General features: G+C 37.3%; 1 protein-coding gene across 2 annotated transcripts; it reads right to left on the reverse strand.

Annotated features, from left to right (window-relative positions):
* Positions 1-2,456: 2,456 nt before the first annotated feature.
* LOC122313470 (peptidyl-prolyl cis-trans isomerase CYP23) lies at positions 2,457-14,383 on the reverse strand. Of its 2 annotated transcripts, none has more exons than XM_043128518.1 (8): positions 14,172-14,383; positions 13,615-13,742; positions 13,366-13,514; positions 5,717-5,789; positions 5,530-5,619; positions 4,812-4,851; positions 3,287-3,369; positions 2,457-2,868 (listed from the first exon to the last, which is right to left on the reverse strand). In XM_043128518.1, exons 1-8 carry the CDS (start codon positions 14,260-14,262, stop codon positions 2,848-2,850), a joined length of 675 nt encoding a protein of 224 aa, XP_042984452.1. In that variant the 5' UTR covers positions 14,263-14,383; the 3' UTR covers positions 2,457-2,847. The 2 variants fall into 2 exon arrangements, with proteins under 2 accessions (XP_042984452.1, XP_042984451.1); XM_043128517.1 differs by having other exon boundaries at positions 13,615-13,728; positions 14,172-14,382.
* Positions 14,384-15,581: the final 1,198 nt, after the last annotated feature.

Below are 15,581 nucleotides of genomic sequence, written 5' to 3' on the forward strand. Positions count from 1 at the left end.
CCCTCAAGTTATTGCTCGAACTTGGAGGCCTCAAGTAACGGGAAAGAGATAGCTAATAGACATATCAAGTAAACTCTACGAAATTTATTGCTAATTTAATACTATCCAAAATATTTATACATTCCGACAACATGAACTTAAAAAGTACCTTAATAAATATAAGACCCCCACTTTGTGAATGAGGATTTTAAGATTAACTATATGATATAAAGCTAATTAGTTAATTAATGTTAAAATCCGAACCCTCTCCGGCCTTTGTCGTTAACCTCAGTAGTCTGTAGGCCGAAATTCACTTAAACAAGTCGTTGATGGCAAATGTCTTCGAAGTTAAGAACAATCCAAAAGATTTTGGCATTAGCCACCCAACTGCTGACCAATTAAAGTGCTTTCACACCTCCGACAGACCACCTCCATTTCATGCTCTTCCCATGAATTCAAGCGTGTATGTCGATTATATATGTCGGTGCATGTTTTTGGAAGAAAATTGCTTATCACGGTTAATTTATGCAAACATTTCTTTTCCATTTAAATGAGTTATGCTAGTTACAACATATATTTGGCCTATATACATATACTTTAAAATTAGTACTAGTCAATAATATAAATAAAGCCTTATTAGAACCATTATAAAGAGCAAAAACTTAATCTCATTTATAAGCATTATTATGGATTTTATACACTGTCTACCCTTATCACAGGCAGAACGGAATATCACATATTCTATTTAGACTAAATGTCGCTTATAGTTTTTCTGTCCATTAATTTAAGGTGAGAATAGAAAGTCAGGACATATATTACGCAGACATGCATCATTTTTCTTCCCAAAACACACACAGACACATACATACACATATATACATATATATTTATATGCATGTGGGGTCGTGGACTATATGCATGTGGACATGCAATTCAAATTCAACATATTGCAGAACCATTAATTTCTTCTCCATTTAAGTGCTATCCCCTAGAACATAAATCCTGTCAAAACTAACGTTCCGTGTACGTAGTTTCTCAGTACTCTCAAATGGATAATTTCTTTAACTAATTTCCTGGTTTACGCGGTACCTAATTCGATTCATTAATGGTTGCAGGATAAGAACAAAAGGAGGTGGGACTTAGGACCACAGATCATGGCAGAATGATCATTTTCATGTGATTGTGGGATTGTTGTATGGCAAAAAGCCTCAAAGCACACAAGGGCAACAACCCATGTAGATGAAATAACATTTTAGTACAGATTACCACAGGCTGCTGCCACTTTTTTCTAGTGATCATGTGGGTATGCTCCCGGCCCCTCAGGACATGGGCACTTGAGTTAAAGACGATTCAAGTCCGCCTAAGTACTACTACTCATGATGCAGACGCTGATCTATCGGTGGGACTCATTACCACTGAATATGTTCTTTGTTAATGTGGCTGTTGCTTGATTGTGAAATAACATTTTAGTACAGATGACCCTTTTTTTCCCCTTTTCAGGACAGGAGTTTGTTCAGAAGGAACAGTTTTTAAAATAAAAAATTATTTTGAAGTACATTACCATGTGCTTTCTGCCTTTAAAGAAGCAGGCTTCGTTGAAGGCAGCCCACATGCTTATGTTTCTTGAACCGGGATTTGTAACAACTAAAATTGTCGGATCGATCGTTTTCATCGAAATTGTTTGTTTCGATCTATCATATGGATGAATAATTATATTTGAATGTATTTACATTATATATCATTCACGTGACATAATTTAATTTAAAAGATAATAAGTAAAACTGTTTAAGAAGGTGCTCGGCTCTAAAACTATCTATATTGAGCCTCTAACCCATCTTCAAAAACTCATTTTTTTGGTAAATTGTTTTATTTTTTTGTGATTCGGTTTCATTCTCATTCTTCTATACTATTTTTCTCGTGATACATCTCATAAGGGGAAAAAAAAAAACAGTTGCTTTGGACAATAGAGGAATGATGAATCTGTAGCTTTTGCCATTACGGGAATCCCCAGCATTTCTACTTTTGACAGAAACAGCTCACAACCATCTCTTCACTGAGGACGGTGGCTCTTTAAATTCTCTAGTTGCACCATAGACCGCTCATCTTAGCTGTATCCGCACGTGTTTATAACGATGGAATGACTACACATTTTTCTCCACCGTCTTACAATTTTTTTTAAAAAAAAATAAAAATAATCTCTCAATTCTCTTTTAGAAAAAAGTGGGACATACTGGAAATCGTGAAAAAATTCATCTTTTTATGTAAAGTCCCACTTTTCTTCAAAAGAAATGCAAAAGACTTTTAACCCCTTAAAATTGCATCTAACATTAATCTTCCCAAAACAGTAACGCGAGTCATTTTTTCAGGCTGACGTCTAGTTCAAGCACCCAAAAACCTATCTTTGACCTGTTTGGATGGGGGCCCAAGCCCCCGATTTCAGAAAGTTGATTGCACAATTTAGGTTAACTTCTATGGAATATAAGGAATACCCTCTGTTTAACTCTCCTGTTATTATTTTTTAACTCAATGATCCAAGTTCCAACACCAACAATTTCGGCCATCCCAAACTCCAAGGCCACTTCTCACCATAATGTTAGACACGTAACTACAAGATTCAAGTTTCAACCTGAAAGATTTTATCAAAAGCGAGCAATATCAGTTCGAGCTTCTTGGATTTTTGTTTTATTCATAGGCCTGTTAAACTTAAATAATATACAGGTTTTTCGCTTTTGAGGAAATATCGTGGAGCTCTGCCGTTAGTACCGATCTTTGCGAAACTCCATATATAACAGCACAAATATCTGTGGTACTTTATAGCAATCGTAGCACCCTTTAAGAATTCAGACTCAATGACTCATGTTTGCAGAATCATGGGAAGCACTTCATTCTCTGAAAAAAGGAGAAAAAAAAAGCATAGCACAAGTCCAAGTTTAATCAGAACAGTTAACATAGCTTTTGTTATCAAATAAACTTAAAAAGATAATTAGCAAACATGGCTGAAAGTCAGATTTCAAAAAGGCAGTCTTTGTCATTGAAGGTTTACAGCGTGTGTGCATGTGTTCATCTATCACAAGTATGTGTATCCTTGCATAAGAACCATGGATGGTAAAACAAATAAAAATGGTGAGTGCAAGTTTCGTGTCTGAATGCAGAACACTTAATAATTTTGTACTTTTAGGGAACTGGACATGAGTTTCCATGTGCCAATGCTCCAGACTAAGAAGCAATACATGTCCTGTCTTTAAGAGTCTAACATACGAAAGTTTTGAAAAGCAGCTGTCCTACAAGTCATGTTTAATTCGATTACCTGTCTTTCAACTTCAACAGCTGATGCAGCAAGCCTTCTTTGCAGAATTGACCTCTCCGTTTCACAGCTCTCCATCTCAGTATCTTTATACACATGTACATGTAAACAAAGGTTAAAAAGCAAAACAAGAATTAGAGTGAGTAGAATATTTTTTTTAGGAACATTATTATCTCCTAGTTTCTCCCTATCGTAACCAAAAACCACTGAGCACTACTGGCGTTCCTCATAGTAATTTAAGAGGGGCAGGGGAAGAGAACTATTGGCATTTAGTCGCATGCTGGTTTGGCTAAGTAATCCCTACTCAAATGGAGAGAATCATTACTAGCTATAAGCTACTTCATAATATTCCAAGATTGTTTTGCAGTTTAAATTGTCCACACAGATGTTCTCTCCACCAATTGGCAGCAGAGAAACTTGTGCATGAGATTGAATTATATATGAAGAAAGCTTTCTGAAAAACCCAACGCTGTTTATAAACTCCGCAAAGAGAATCTATATTTGCCTAGAGCTTTTCCATTGAGTCACACAACTTAAGGTAATTCGGTCCATTAAATGGGTTGGTACGTAAACCTTGTAACCGAATATGGTATGAATACCTGAGTTTTAAAAACAACGAAGAAAGAACGAATCTCATATCGGGCAAAACATGGTGGAAAACCAAATCAGTTCCAGCTGACCAAGATGTTTATTGAGATGATTGATCATCCCATGTATGATCATCCCAGGCTTTGACACTAATAAGGTGAGTTTTTTTTTTTTTAAAGCTATTTTTGGCATAAGGACTCTCCAAGGCGCAGCCATAGATTTTAGATTTATGATAATCAAAACACAGCTGTAAGAATACTATAATCATACAGGTTCAAAATGAACAAAGATTTTAAAACTGACACATGGATGCTAAACCACATGCATGGTGATAATATTTATTGGGAAAAAATAAAAAAAGAGGGGGCACCAAGTTTACTGGGTTTGCATCCATATATATATTCCATATTACTTTATGAACCTTCAAAAGATTCCGTATTAACTACTACATCACTGGACAAAAGGCCCTGCCTCAGTAGATACAGCACCATTACCATCAACACAGTGTAAACAGTAAATTTATAGTCTATGGCAAGATCACTCAACAAACTGGTAGTAAAACAAAGCATGCAATGGAAATTACGGAAGCATTATATTTCTTAAGGAACCAGAAAACTATACATACAAAGTAGACTAGATAGTAGAAAAGTGTACCAGAATGGGAAAATGAATACCCACACATTTCATGGAACGACTCTTCAAGCAAAAGACTTGTCAAGACTCATGATATTTTTTAATTAGTAACTTCTAGCAAAATAGATAACCGCTTGGAGCAATCTGACCAATACAATGGTTTGCCATAAATGACAGGTATGTAGCTAACATCTGTATAAGGAAATCAATCGATCATTGTGTTTCAATCTATATCAAGGAAATGAAATTTGAGTTAGCACAACAATACACACAAACAAAACTAAACAACAGGTTGCTTATTTCTCACCATAATAGTAGGATGACAGGATGGTGATGCGCTCCATTGGCTGAAAGAAAGCAAAAGTTCAAAAGGAAAATAATTATTAGCTCAGTTCCAAGAATGACTAATTGCACGGATATAATGCTAAACAAGTTTATTTAAATGATAAGATTCAGAGAACATATAAAAGAAAAGGCAACACGGTTTTCTGAACAAATAGAAGGCCATATTTAGAAGATGGAACTAATAGCGTGTAGATTTAGGAGAATAGTAAAGTCAGAGAAATTAGCATAGCATTGTCTTATTGCTTCTTGCTGCATAAGTGTCAAGCAAGAGCAATGAAACTCACAGTTCAAGTAGTGTCCGCCAAAAATCCTACTCAAAGATCCATACATCAGAAAGTAAAAACTAGATGATTAACATGACTATAGCTGGTAAAAGCTGCCCCACATGACAGAATGAAAGGTTCATTCCTGTGGACTCAATATTGTCTCTCTTTTTTTAATAATATCTCTTCTGATATGTTAGTTTTGCTCCTTCGACCCAATCAAATCCCACTGCTCCCTTTTACCATCTCATCTGAAGTCCAAGGTTTGGTTTTTTTTCATTTGATTTTATAATACACATATGGTTCTACCATGAAGACAAATAATCAAGTCATGTAAAGTTGATTATCAGCAAAATTGAATAACCATAGTGGTGATCCACCATTTAGAGTGATCAACTGAAAGCTTGAGAAGATTACCATTACAAAAATACCCTCGCGACGAGTAGGGAGTTCCTCAAGCTTTCGCAGTGTCTCATCACCTTTAGTAAGTCGACCAAAAATAGCATACTGAAGCATATTCATGACAGAAATTTCCATAGTGATCATTTCACGTGAGATACTGAAATAATCTTTGCAACAAAGCTGGAAAAAGTAACTAGTGGACCTGTCCATCCAGATGAGGGGCATCACCAAGAAGCATTGAAAACGACGATGCTGCACTATTGGGATCAGCAAACCTACGCCAAAGAAAAAAGCAACAAATCACATTCTCATCCAAGAAAGGAGTTCAGAAAATATTCAAGTCAAATGAAAGAATAACTATTGTTGGTTACACCATGAATATTGCTGAAAATCCAAACCATGGATGCTGCATGTAATAAACAATGTGCCTCAAGAGAATCCTATTCAGGGGAAAACATAAAATAGGAATTCTAGCCAAACTTGATCTATCATCATCTATTCGCTGGTGATTTACAGTGCATCATGGAATAGCTTATTGTCATGCGTAGATCAGCATGGATTAACTCATTAGCATAATTAGATAAGCATGAAGCGTGCCTCAGTCCCAGTATTATAAAATGGTTCTTACTCTTCAAATACAGTATGCTTTGAACACCTGACCTGATGATATACCTGCCAATTGCATCATCATATACTCACTAGTTCTAAAAATAAAAATGTTTAGTTACTGGTTTAAGCTCCACTTTTTCTCTCCGTACACTTTTTCTCCTTCACTGTTACAATGGTTGATCTGCTCTGGTGACCATTGCTGGAACTAATTTTCTTTAGCTGTTTACTCATTTATTAATAGAGACAAAAGTTTATGTTTTATCATTGAAGGGGGGACACTATCTTCGTATCACTGAGAGGAACAGGAAGTTTACTAAGGAGTTGGTCCTCAGCAATGCCAACTCTAGTTGGCTTCTGAATACAGTGGAAGAATGCCCATTCTCGAAGGGAAAGAAAGAGTTTTGCAAGACGTATCGTGATGGTGCCAAGGCACTCTTTGCTCACTGGCATTCTAACGATTTTGGACATTTCTTAGAAGTTACAGACTATGGGGGCAATGGGCGTCGAGGTCTTCTAGCGATCCCGGCAGGAACGAAAGGAAGGGGATGGAAGAGCCTTTCCATGGAGATAAAGCACACTCTGTCCATGCATATCCCGGCAAACAAGGCACCAGTGTTGGCTCTAAAATTGGAAAGAGCGGCAAATAAGGGGAAGGAGACGGGGAAGCAGGTTCAATCTTATGCAGAGGCTGCGATGGGTGTCCCAAGGAAATGGGCAGCAATGCTGGGTGGCATGGGTCACCTCTTGGTGTTACAGCTAAGAGAAAAGGACAAAACGGGACATGCAAAGAACACCACAACTATAGAGAAGGATGGTCAAGGCAATATATCAGAAACAGGGGGTGGAGGTCTGTACTATGCTGGCAAAGCAGAAAGTGTAGAGCTAAGGTCCCTTTTTTGTTTGAAAGAGGAATTTTATTTACTGAAGAAGGTGGTGGAAGTACTCATAAGTAAAGTGGATATAAGCTTGGGCCTAGGCCAAGGCCAACAAAATACGGGTAACTCTAAGAGTTTGTCAGAAATGGGTTGTTCTGGAATGGGCCTAAATCCCTCAGGCCCGATAAAGGAAAAGGAAAAGATAAAGGCAAAAAGAAGGTGGGAATGGGCCAAACGTGTCTAACTAGCCCAACCAGAATGAAATGGAGGCAAAAACATGGGCCTTCCTTTGAAAAGGGCTCTATGTCCAAACCTGGGCCAGCAGCAATGCCTGTACAACACCGGCCAGGGTTCGTTGTGCTGATGACGTCTGGGACCGTTTTCGACAACATCTGTTATGTAGAATTTGCACTGGTAACAACTGCAACTGAGGAGGCTACACAAATGGGGCTATCGATGCAGCATTACGAACCACCGGGAGGGCAACCGTGCTGTGGGGTGACATAGACTTGTGTGCCGGAGGTTTTGGGATACTTTTCCACCACCACTACAGCGGTGGTGACGTCCCGGTGTCAGACATCTTACTCCATCTAGAGAAGCATGTAGATGGGTTGGAAATGTTGTTGAGAGGTCTTTAACACTGTGGGATGCCACAGAAAGTTGTGCCGGCAACTTTAGTGTTGACAACCGACCTCCACATATTGCTAGTTACTGTACCAATGTCGGAAAACGTTACTGTAGCCAAAAAAGACATGTATGATGAAACTGGGAGGGTGGATTTAGGTATGGTTTAGCACTTTAAAATTCTCGTCCCAAACTCAAAATTCTCATCTTATCATTACAACTTTCCCAAATCCCCATATAAAATATAATAAATAATTCAACTTTTTCTTAACTTTTTCAAATCCCAAAACAATAATAATATTAAAATATAATATTTTAATATTTCACCTTAAAACTCAAAATTCTCATTTTACTACCAAACCATACCTTAGTGGGTGAGGATGAAACAAATGGAACTCTAGTTTTATTTGAGCCTATTAAAGGAGGGGAGAACACAAGGAGGGGTAGGACTTTCATTGAGGGGGAAGAACCTCTTCCTTTAAACTCGTTTGACCCCAGTGTGTCAGATTGGATCATTCAGAAAGCTATTGAGATTAAGCATTGTGTAGGGAGTACATGTGAGGGTTTTGAAGATGAATTTATGGTGTTACTCACAGCAATAGAGGCTGGATATGCACAATCCAAATCTGATCCATCCCTTAATTCGGCTAATAAAGGAGAGAGAAAACTCAAGAGGCTTACGTGTGCCATGAAAGATGAAGGTGGAGAGAGCCATAAGGAGCCAATGAATACACAGAACTCATCGTCGAGAGCAGAAAACATAGTGGGTGGGCCTCTAGTCGTAGGTTTGTCAAAGATGCTGCCGCCAACAGAGGTAGAAATTGAGGATGCTCATTGTGGCTGTGGGGAGGGGGTCTCGAGCTAAGGAAGAGGCCAGAATGAACTGGCAACATTGTCTATCATAGAGGGAAGTCCTATTGTTGATATATATACATGGGAACCTCAAATGGAAAATGAAATGACGATGAAGTCCTATTTACCGTCCAGTCGTACTAAGTACCTAATGAAACATACTACAAGAGTATTCCCTTGGAAGAACATTTGGAAGACCTAAAAGCCTGTTCTTTTTTGTATGGATAACTTCACTAGGGACAATTCTCACCTTAGATAATCTAAGGAAACGCCGACTCAATGTGTTGGATTGGTGTTATATGTGCAAGAAAAGTGGGGAGTCCATGAATCACCTATTATTGCATTGTGACATGGCTATAAGTTTGTGGAATTACTTTGGCTAGAGCGGGGCTCCTTTGGGTGATGCCAAGAAGGGTTGTTGAATTTTTGGCCAGCTAGCAAGACCTCCAAGGTAATTCTCAAATTGCGGCTATGTAGAAGATGATTCTATTTTGTCTATGGTGGTGCATCTGGATGGAGAGGGATGGTTGTAGCTTTTAGGATCATAAATGGACAATGGATGAGCTTAGAACTTTTTTTCTTCATCCATTGGTTGATTGTAATAGACTTTAATGGCATGAACGTACATGATTTCCCTGTATCTTTAGACACTCAAGCATAGGTGTAGCTCTTGTATATGTCCCGTGTACTTGGCTTCGCCTTTCTACAATAAAATTCATATTTACTGATCAAAAAAAAAACTCTAAAGGTTTTGTAGATAGGGTTAGACAATGGTAGTCTTCTTACAATTTTCAATGCTCTCCAAGCTCGATAATGGCAAGAAAGATAAAGCGATGAAACAAGATCTAAAGCAATGGAATGAACAAGTTTTTGGCAATATGATGCAACATAAGCACTCTTTCTTGGAGGAGCTACAAGGTCTAGAGGGTGAGGAGGAAGTGTGCTTTTCTTGGTTATGCTCTAACTCAAAAGGGCTATGTTTGTTATGATCCCCATGCTCGTTGTATACGAGTTTCTAGGAATGTGGTTTTCTTTGAAAATAAATATTTATTTTCATCTCATGTTGAGCTACCATATACATCTTTATCTCTTCTGCCTAGTTTTTCTGATTCCCCAACAATTGTGGAAAGGTTCAAACATGGTTTTGTGTAACCTCTGTGCCCCCTCACGATCTTGACCCAACGCCTAATCCTGATCCTGCCTCCACCACTCTTCACTGCTCTACTCGTCCTTCTCGATCCCTTGATCGGTATGGTTTATCCTCTATTTCCATTCCCTCTTGCTACAAACAGGCCATGGAACATGAGTGTTGGCAAAATGCAATGCAAACAGAACTTCAAGCACTTGAGGAGAATCACACTTGAGATATTGTTCATTGTGTCCCTACAGTCAAACCTATTGGGAGTAAATGGGTTTTCTCTATAAAGCTTCGTTTTGATGGCTTTTTGGACCAGTACAAAGCTCGCCTCATTGCTCTGGATAACAAACAAGAATTTGGGGTTAATTATGTGTAACGCCCCAATGGAAGGCTCAAACCACATGACCTATACTCCAAAAAGACTAGTCAATGATACAATTGGAGCCTCATCGGAATCTTATAAAGAGCAAGAACTTCTCCTTCCCAAGCAATGTGGGATCTCATACACCACTTACCCTCAATCTTATCATATGGGAGTATTACAATCTACTCCCATTAAACTCCCGACGTCCTTGTCAGGCCTGTCTATTATAGGTGGCACAGCTCAAGTCCCACATTTCTGCTTGAGATAGGCTCTGATACCATTTGTAACACCCCAATGGAAGGCTCAAACCCCATGACTTATACTCCAAAAGGACTAGTCAATGACACAATTGGAGCCCATTGAAACCTTATAAAGAGCAAGAACTTCTCATGTCCAAGCAATGTAGGATCCCATACACCACCTACTCTCAATCTTATCATATGGGGGTATCACATTATGAGAGGACATTTGCTCCTATTGCCAAAATAACCATGGTTCAAACCATCTTAGCTATTGCCGCTTCACAGTCGTGGCAACTACATCAGATGGATGTGAAAAAAGTCTTTCTTCATGGTGATCTCCAAGAAGAGATCTACATGAAGCTTCCCTCTAGTATGACTACTTCTTCCCCTCATAATGTCTGTAAGCTATGGCGTTCTCTGTATGAGCTCAAGCAGGCTCCGCAGACTTGATTTGAGAAGTTTCCTAGTACACTTCTTAGCTTCAGTTTTACACAAAGTCGGGATGATTCTTGTCTCTTCTTCCACAAGTCTGAGTCAAGTATAGTCCTTCTCTTGATTTATGTGGACAATATTATCATTACTGGCATTGACTGTAGTTTGATTACTAAGCTTCAACAGCTGTTGCATGCAACTTTCCATATGAAAGATCTTGGCCAGCTCACATACTTCTTAGGACTGGAAGTTCATCATCGAACCAATGGTATTTTCTTGAACCGGCATAATTATATTCAAGATCTTATCACCTTGGCTAGTTTGGCGAACACTTCTTTTGTTGATTCTCCTATAGTGGTAAATGTCAAATATAGGAAATATGAAAGGGACCTTCTGGATGATCCTACTCTCTATCGGCGCCTAGTTAGGAGTCTTATCTACTTGACCACTACTCAACTTGATATCTCCTATGCCGTTCATCAGGTCAGTTAGTTATTTTTTCTCCTCGACATCTCCATCTTGTTGCAATTCGGCATCATCCGCTATCTTTAAGGTTCACCTACTCATGGGTTATTCTTTCCTATAGGCTCATCTCTTCAACTTGTTGCCTATAGTGATGTTGATTGGGCTGGATGTCCGGATACACGCGATCTATTACGAGTAAGTGCATGGTTTTAGGTGATGCATTAATTTCTTGGCGATGTAAGAAACAAGATTGTGTTTCTAAATCCTCTACTAAGGCCGAGTGTCATGCCATGTAAACTACTTGTTCTGAAATTGTATGGCTACGCGGTCTTCTTGAGGAGCTAGGGTTTCCTCATGCTACTTCTACTCCTCTTCATGCTGATAACACTAGTTCTATTCAGATTGCAACCAATCTCGTCTTCCATGAACGCACTACGCACATTGAGGTTGATTGATTTGCGATACCTTGGAAAGTTGGGTGATACCTCTTCCTTACATTTCTTCTAATCTCCAAGTAGCTAATGTCTTCACCAAAGCCATGACTCTACAGCGGCATCAATTTCTTGTCGGCAAATTGTTGCTAGTTGACTTACCAGCATCAATTTGAAAGGGGATGTTAATGTAGTTAGATATTATATTATTATGTGTAACTGTATATACTCAATAGTTATTTTTACCATGTATAGATGCTAATAGTTAGGAGTTATACGTTAGTTGTTACCATATATAGTTCTTACCTTGTAAAGAATGGGGATTGCCCTACTAAATGAGGATGATGCTGCGCACATAGGCTCATAGCAGACCAGTTTTTCCAAAGCTCTCCCAGTATTTTCATGAGTTCATATGGATAGCATCTCTGGACAAGATCCTCACCACTAATAATTTAAGAAAATGCCAGATACTGGTGTTGGACTAGTGTTGTATTTGTAACAAGAATGGTGAATCAGTAGATCATTTGTATTTACACTGCGAAGTGGCTAGAACCATGTGGGATGATTTTTTCGTGAGAATTGGATTGTCATGGGTCATGCCTGGTAGACTGGTGGGTTTCCTTGCAAGCTGGAGAGGCCTCCGAGGCAACTTACAAGTGGTAGCAATATGGAGAATGGTTCGTATTTGTATGTGTTGGTGTATTTGACGGGAGAGAAATGATAGAAGCTTTGAAGACCACGAGAGAACAATGGATGAGTTTAAAGTTTTCTTTTTTAAAACATTGTTCTTATGGGCATTGGCTATTGTTTGTAATGGGCTGAATGTCCATGATCCGCTAGTTTCGATTTTAAACTCTAATTAGGTTATTCTCATGTACACTCCCTATGTACTTGGGCTTTGCTTACTTCTATGAATAAAACTTCTTGATTACCTTTAAAAAAAAATTAAAAGTTATTGGTTTAAAAGTATTAGACATCGAATTTCAGACATTCAAGTAGTCAAACTGGCCAAAATTAAAGACAAGAAAATTCAGTGTCTAGCATATAATCCAAAATTTCTTTTAATGTAATAGCCTACTTTTTATTTTTATTTATTGTTAATTTAAATTATTTAATGGTAGATAAATGAAATATTGTATGTCTACCCAAATCAGCATTTTGTTAAAACCAATCCAAATGCAAAGGTTCCAGAGAAACCAGAAAGATTGATATGTTTCCATCATCCAGACCTCTATAGTATACAACTAGGCTACTACAAGTCTACCACTTATTCTACCCAGATTATACCCTCCAACTTGTTATTTAAGACAATCTCACAATCAATCACCCATAGAATGTCTCAAAAATACATAGGCACTTCTAATTCCTTATCAACTCGTGTTATTTTCAGGGCACCAACCCCCAAAAATGGTTCATAATGAAAACAATACACTTGCAACTTTTCACCTCCAGTAAGTGATTGTTTTCCACTTTTATTTATTAGAAAACCAAACTCCTTAAAAAACTGACAAGAACATGTGACACTGTAGATGATTCTAAACAAAGCTGACAAAAATCAGATACAATCAGAATGAAATACAGATGAAAAAGGGGAAGCAGAACAGGAACAACAGGAATTTGCTTTCCGAAAAATTTATATTCCTATCCAGAGCAACCAATCAATTGCAACTGTCTCTATGCTAAGCCATTATAATGTAACTCGTACTTGTGTAGTTGTCAACACTCCAATTTTGGTGGGTGTGCTTACCTGGAAAGTATTTACCTGTATTGTAGTATTACTAAATTTTGGTTGCTTTGCAAATCGCAAAGAAGACATTACCTTCCCATGGAAAGAACACCCTTTACGTGCTTGACATCACTAAATTCACCAACAACTGTCTTTTCTGCTTCTTTTCTTTGCTCTTCATTCATAGGGGCTGATCTTCCGCCCACCACATCAGCCACTTGGGCTACAAATCCCTTATCAACCTACAATATGCCCGTACTCCCATTACACACATAGCTATATCACAACAATCAGCTTTTCAAGTTTGAACAAAAATTATACATCTAATGCCCTCATACCTACCCGAAAGAAGTGATTAGTATTATAGCATCCCAATCGAACAAGCTTGAAAATGTGCTCAACGGTTTTGGGTGCAACCGTCGGGAAGAAACCAAATTCGATGTCACCATAATTCGTCTGCTTGCAAAATGCTTTACACAATTATAAATCAAACAATGAATAATTAAACTAAATTGAAACAAACTAAAGTAATGCGAAAAAAAGGGGCTCATAAATGACAAGCATTTGCAAGCATGTAAGAAAATCGTACAGATTTAGCATGTTTAAATATTAGACCAGAGCAGTTTCAACTTCAGTACAGATTAGTATGAACTGGGAATATCTGAGTGAGAATTTGATCAGCAATTACAGCTCAATTGAAAGCTAAACAAGTTCATTCACAACAAACCCATTCAAAACAAAAAACAAAGAAACGTTTTGACCTAAAAATAGAATTACATACGAATTATCAAGAATGAGATGTGAACACTTGTACTAAAGATTCATTTGTTAATGAACAAAAAAAAAAAAATCTTATTCCAGTGAAAACAGGATCCTCTGTTGAAAAGGAGAAAAAAAACCTGGAACACAACACGAACGGAACCAAGCTGGGGCTCTTGGGACAGCGCACCAGCCGCCATAAATGTGACGCAGAGGAAGCTCAGAAGCCATGCGTTATGATCCCACATTTTCAGCTCCAATTTGGAGCCCCGATCTCAATTTTTGCCTGTCGGGACCGTCAATAGAGAGAGGCAGTGGAAAAAATGAAGAAAACAGGCAATCTCATTAAAGATTTAAAAATCATATCAATATAATTCATCAGTTCGAATATGCTCAAGGCACGCTATACAAACTATAGTTTTTCTGAAGAAAAATATAGTTGTAAGTATAATTATGTATTAATATTATATTAATATGATGTGATTAGTTAAAAATTAAATTTTATTAAAAATAGTGTTAATTTAAATTTTAAGTATGAATGAATCAGTATTGATACACAGATTAGTACGCGACTGTACTTATATATAGTAAAACTCTTTTTTAATATTAAATTTCATATTCATTCAAAGAATTATGATAGTCAAGAAAAACAAGAAATAAGTTGAAGTGAATAAGAAACAATAATGAAATCATATAGTAGTTGGTATTTTTTTTAAAATAAGAATTTTTGAATTTTAGTTACTTTTTTTAGGTTAAATTTTTAAGTTGGAAAAAATAACATTTTATTAAATATTTAGGCTAGCTTTTTATAAAAAGAAAATAGATCTTTTAAGGTACTTGTAAGTTTCTTTTCAAACATCTTAGAGCCCGAGGTTGAGGGAGAATTTTTTAGAACTTTTTTGCGTTTTTCAAGATTTTGGGATGTTAAGGGTTGTTTAAAAATTATAGGCAAGCTGTTAGTGTTTTTATTTACATATTGAGGATAAAGGCTCCATTTGGTATGGAGGCATGACATACATAATCTAAGGTCATGGTGGTACTATACGAAACCATCGAGAAAAACACTCAACATTATAACTTTTGCAACTTTATATTTAATTGATTTGCTACTTAATAAGAGCAAACCGAGAAAAATGTGACGGGCTACGTTTGTCTCGAGAGGCCCCCTCGCTACTATCTCTGCTCTCCCCGCTACCATCTCTATCTCTAGAGAGAAGCATCGGAGCGTATATGGGGAAGTCTTTTGGTACTATGCTTGAGAGAAAATTGATAGGATACGTATACTATTTAAATTGATAAAGAGGTAGGAATTCAATTGGGACAAGATGTAAGATAATGCGTGTGCTTGAATTATGAGGACTCTTAAATAATAGAGATTATTTGCATTAAAGTTTTTTCTTTTATGGTAGTTCTCTATACAAAACATATGGGCTTGGACCAATTTTTTGCCTTCATTACTCCTTTCGATTGTATTTCTAAACACATTAATCTCATTTAGATGGTGAAAGTATTTCATCTTATTTTATTATTATAATTTTTTTAAATTTTTA

Source organism: Carya illinoinensis, chromosome 6 (genome assembly GCF_018687715.1).
Source record: "Carya illinoinensis cultivar Pawnee chromosome 6, C.illinoinensisPawnee_v1, whole genome shotgun sequence".
NCBI lineage: Eukaryota > Viridiplantae > Streptophyta > Magnoliopsida > Fagales > Juglandaceae > Carya > Carya illinoinensis.

Excerpts from the sequence above, each read along its gene's own strand:
- LOC122313470 (XM_043128517.1), bottom strand. The coding sequence starts at position 14,279 with ATGTGGGATCATAACGCATGGCTTCTGAGCTTCCTCTGCGTCACATTT. Across the intron at positions 13,515-13,614 it reads ATACTAATCACTTCTTTCGG|GTTGATAAGGGATTTGTAGC; the intron begins GTAGGTATGAGG and ends GGCATATTGTAG. Across the intron at positions 3,370-4,811 it reads CCTGTCATCCTACTATTATG|ATACTGAGATGGAGAGCTGT; the intron begins GTGAGAAATAAG and ends ATGTGTATAAAG.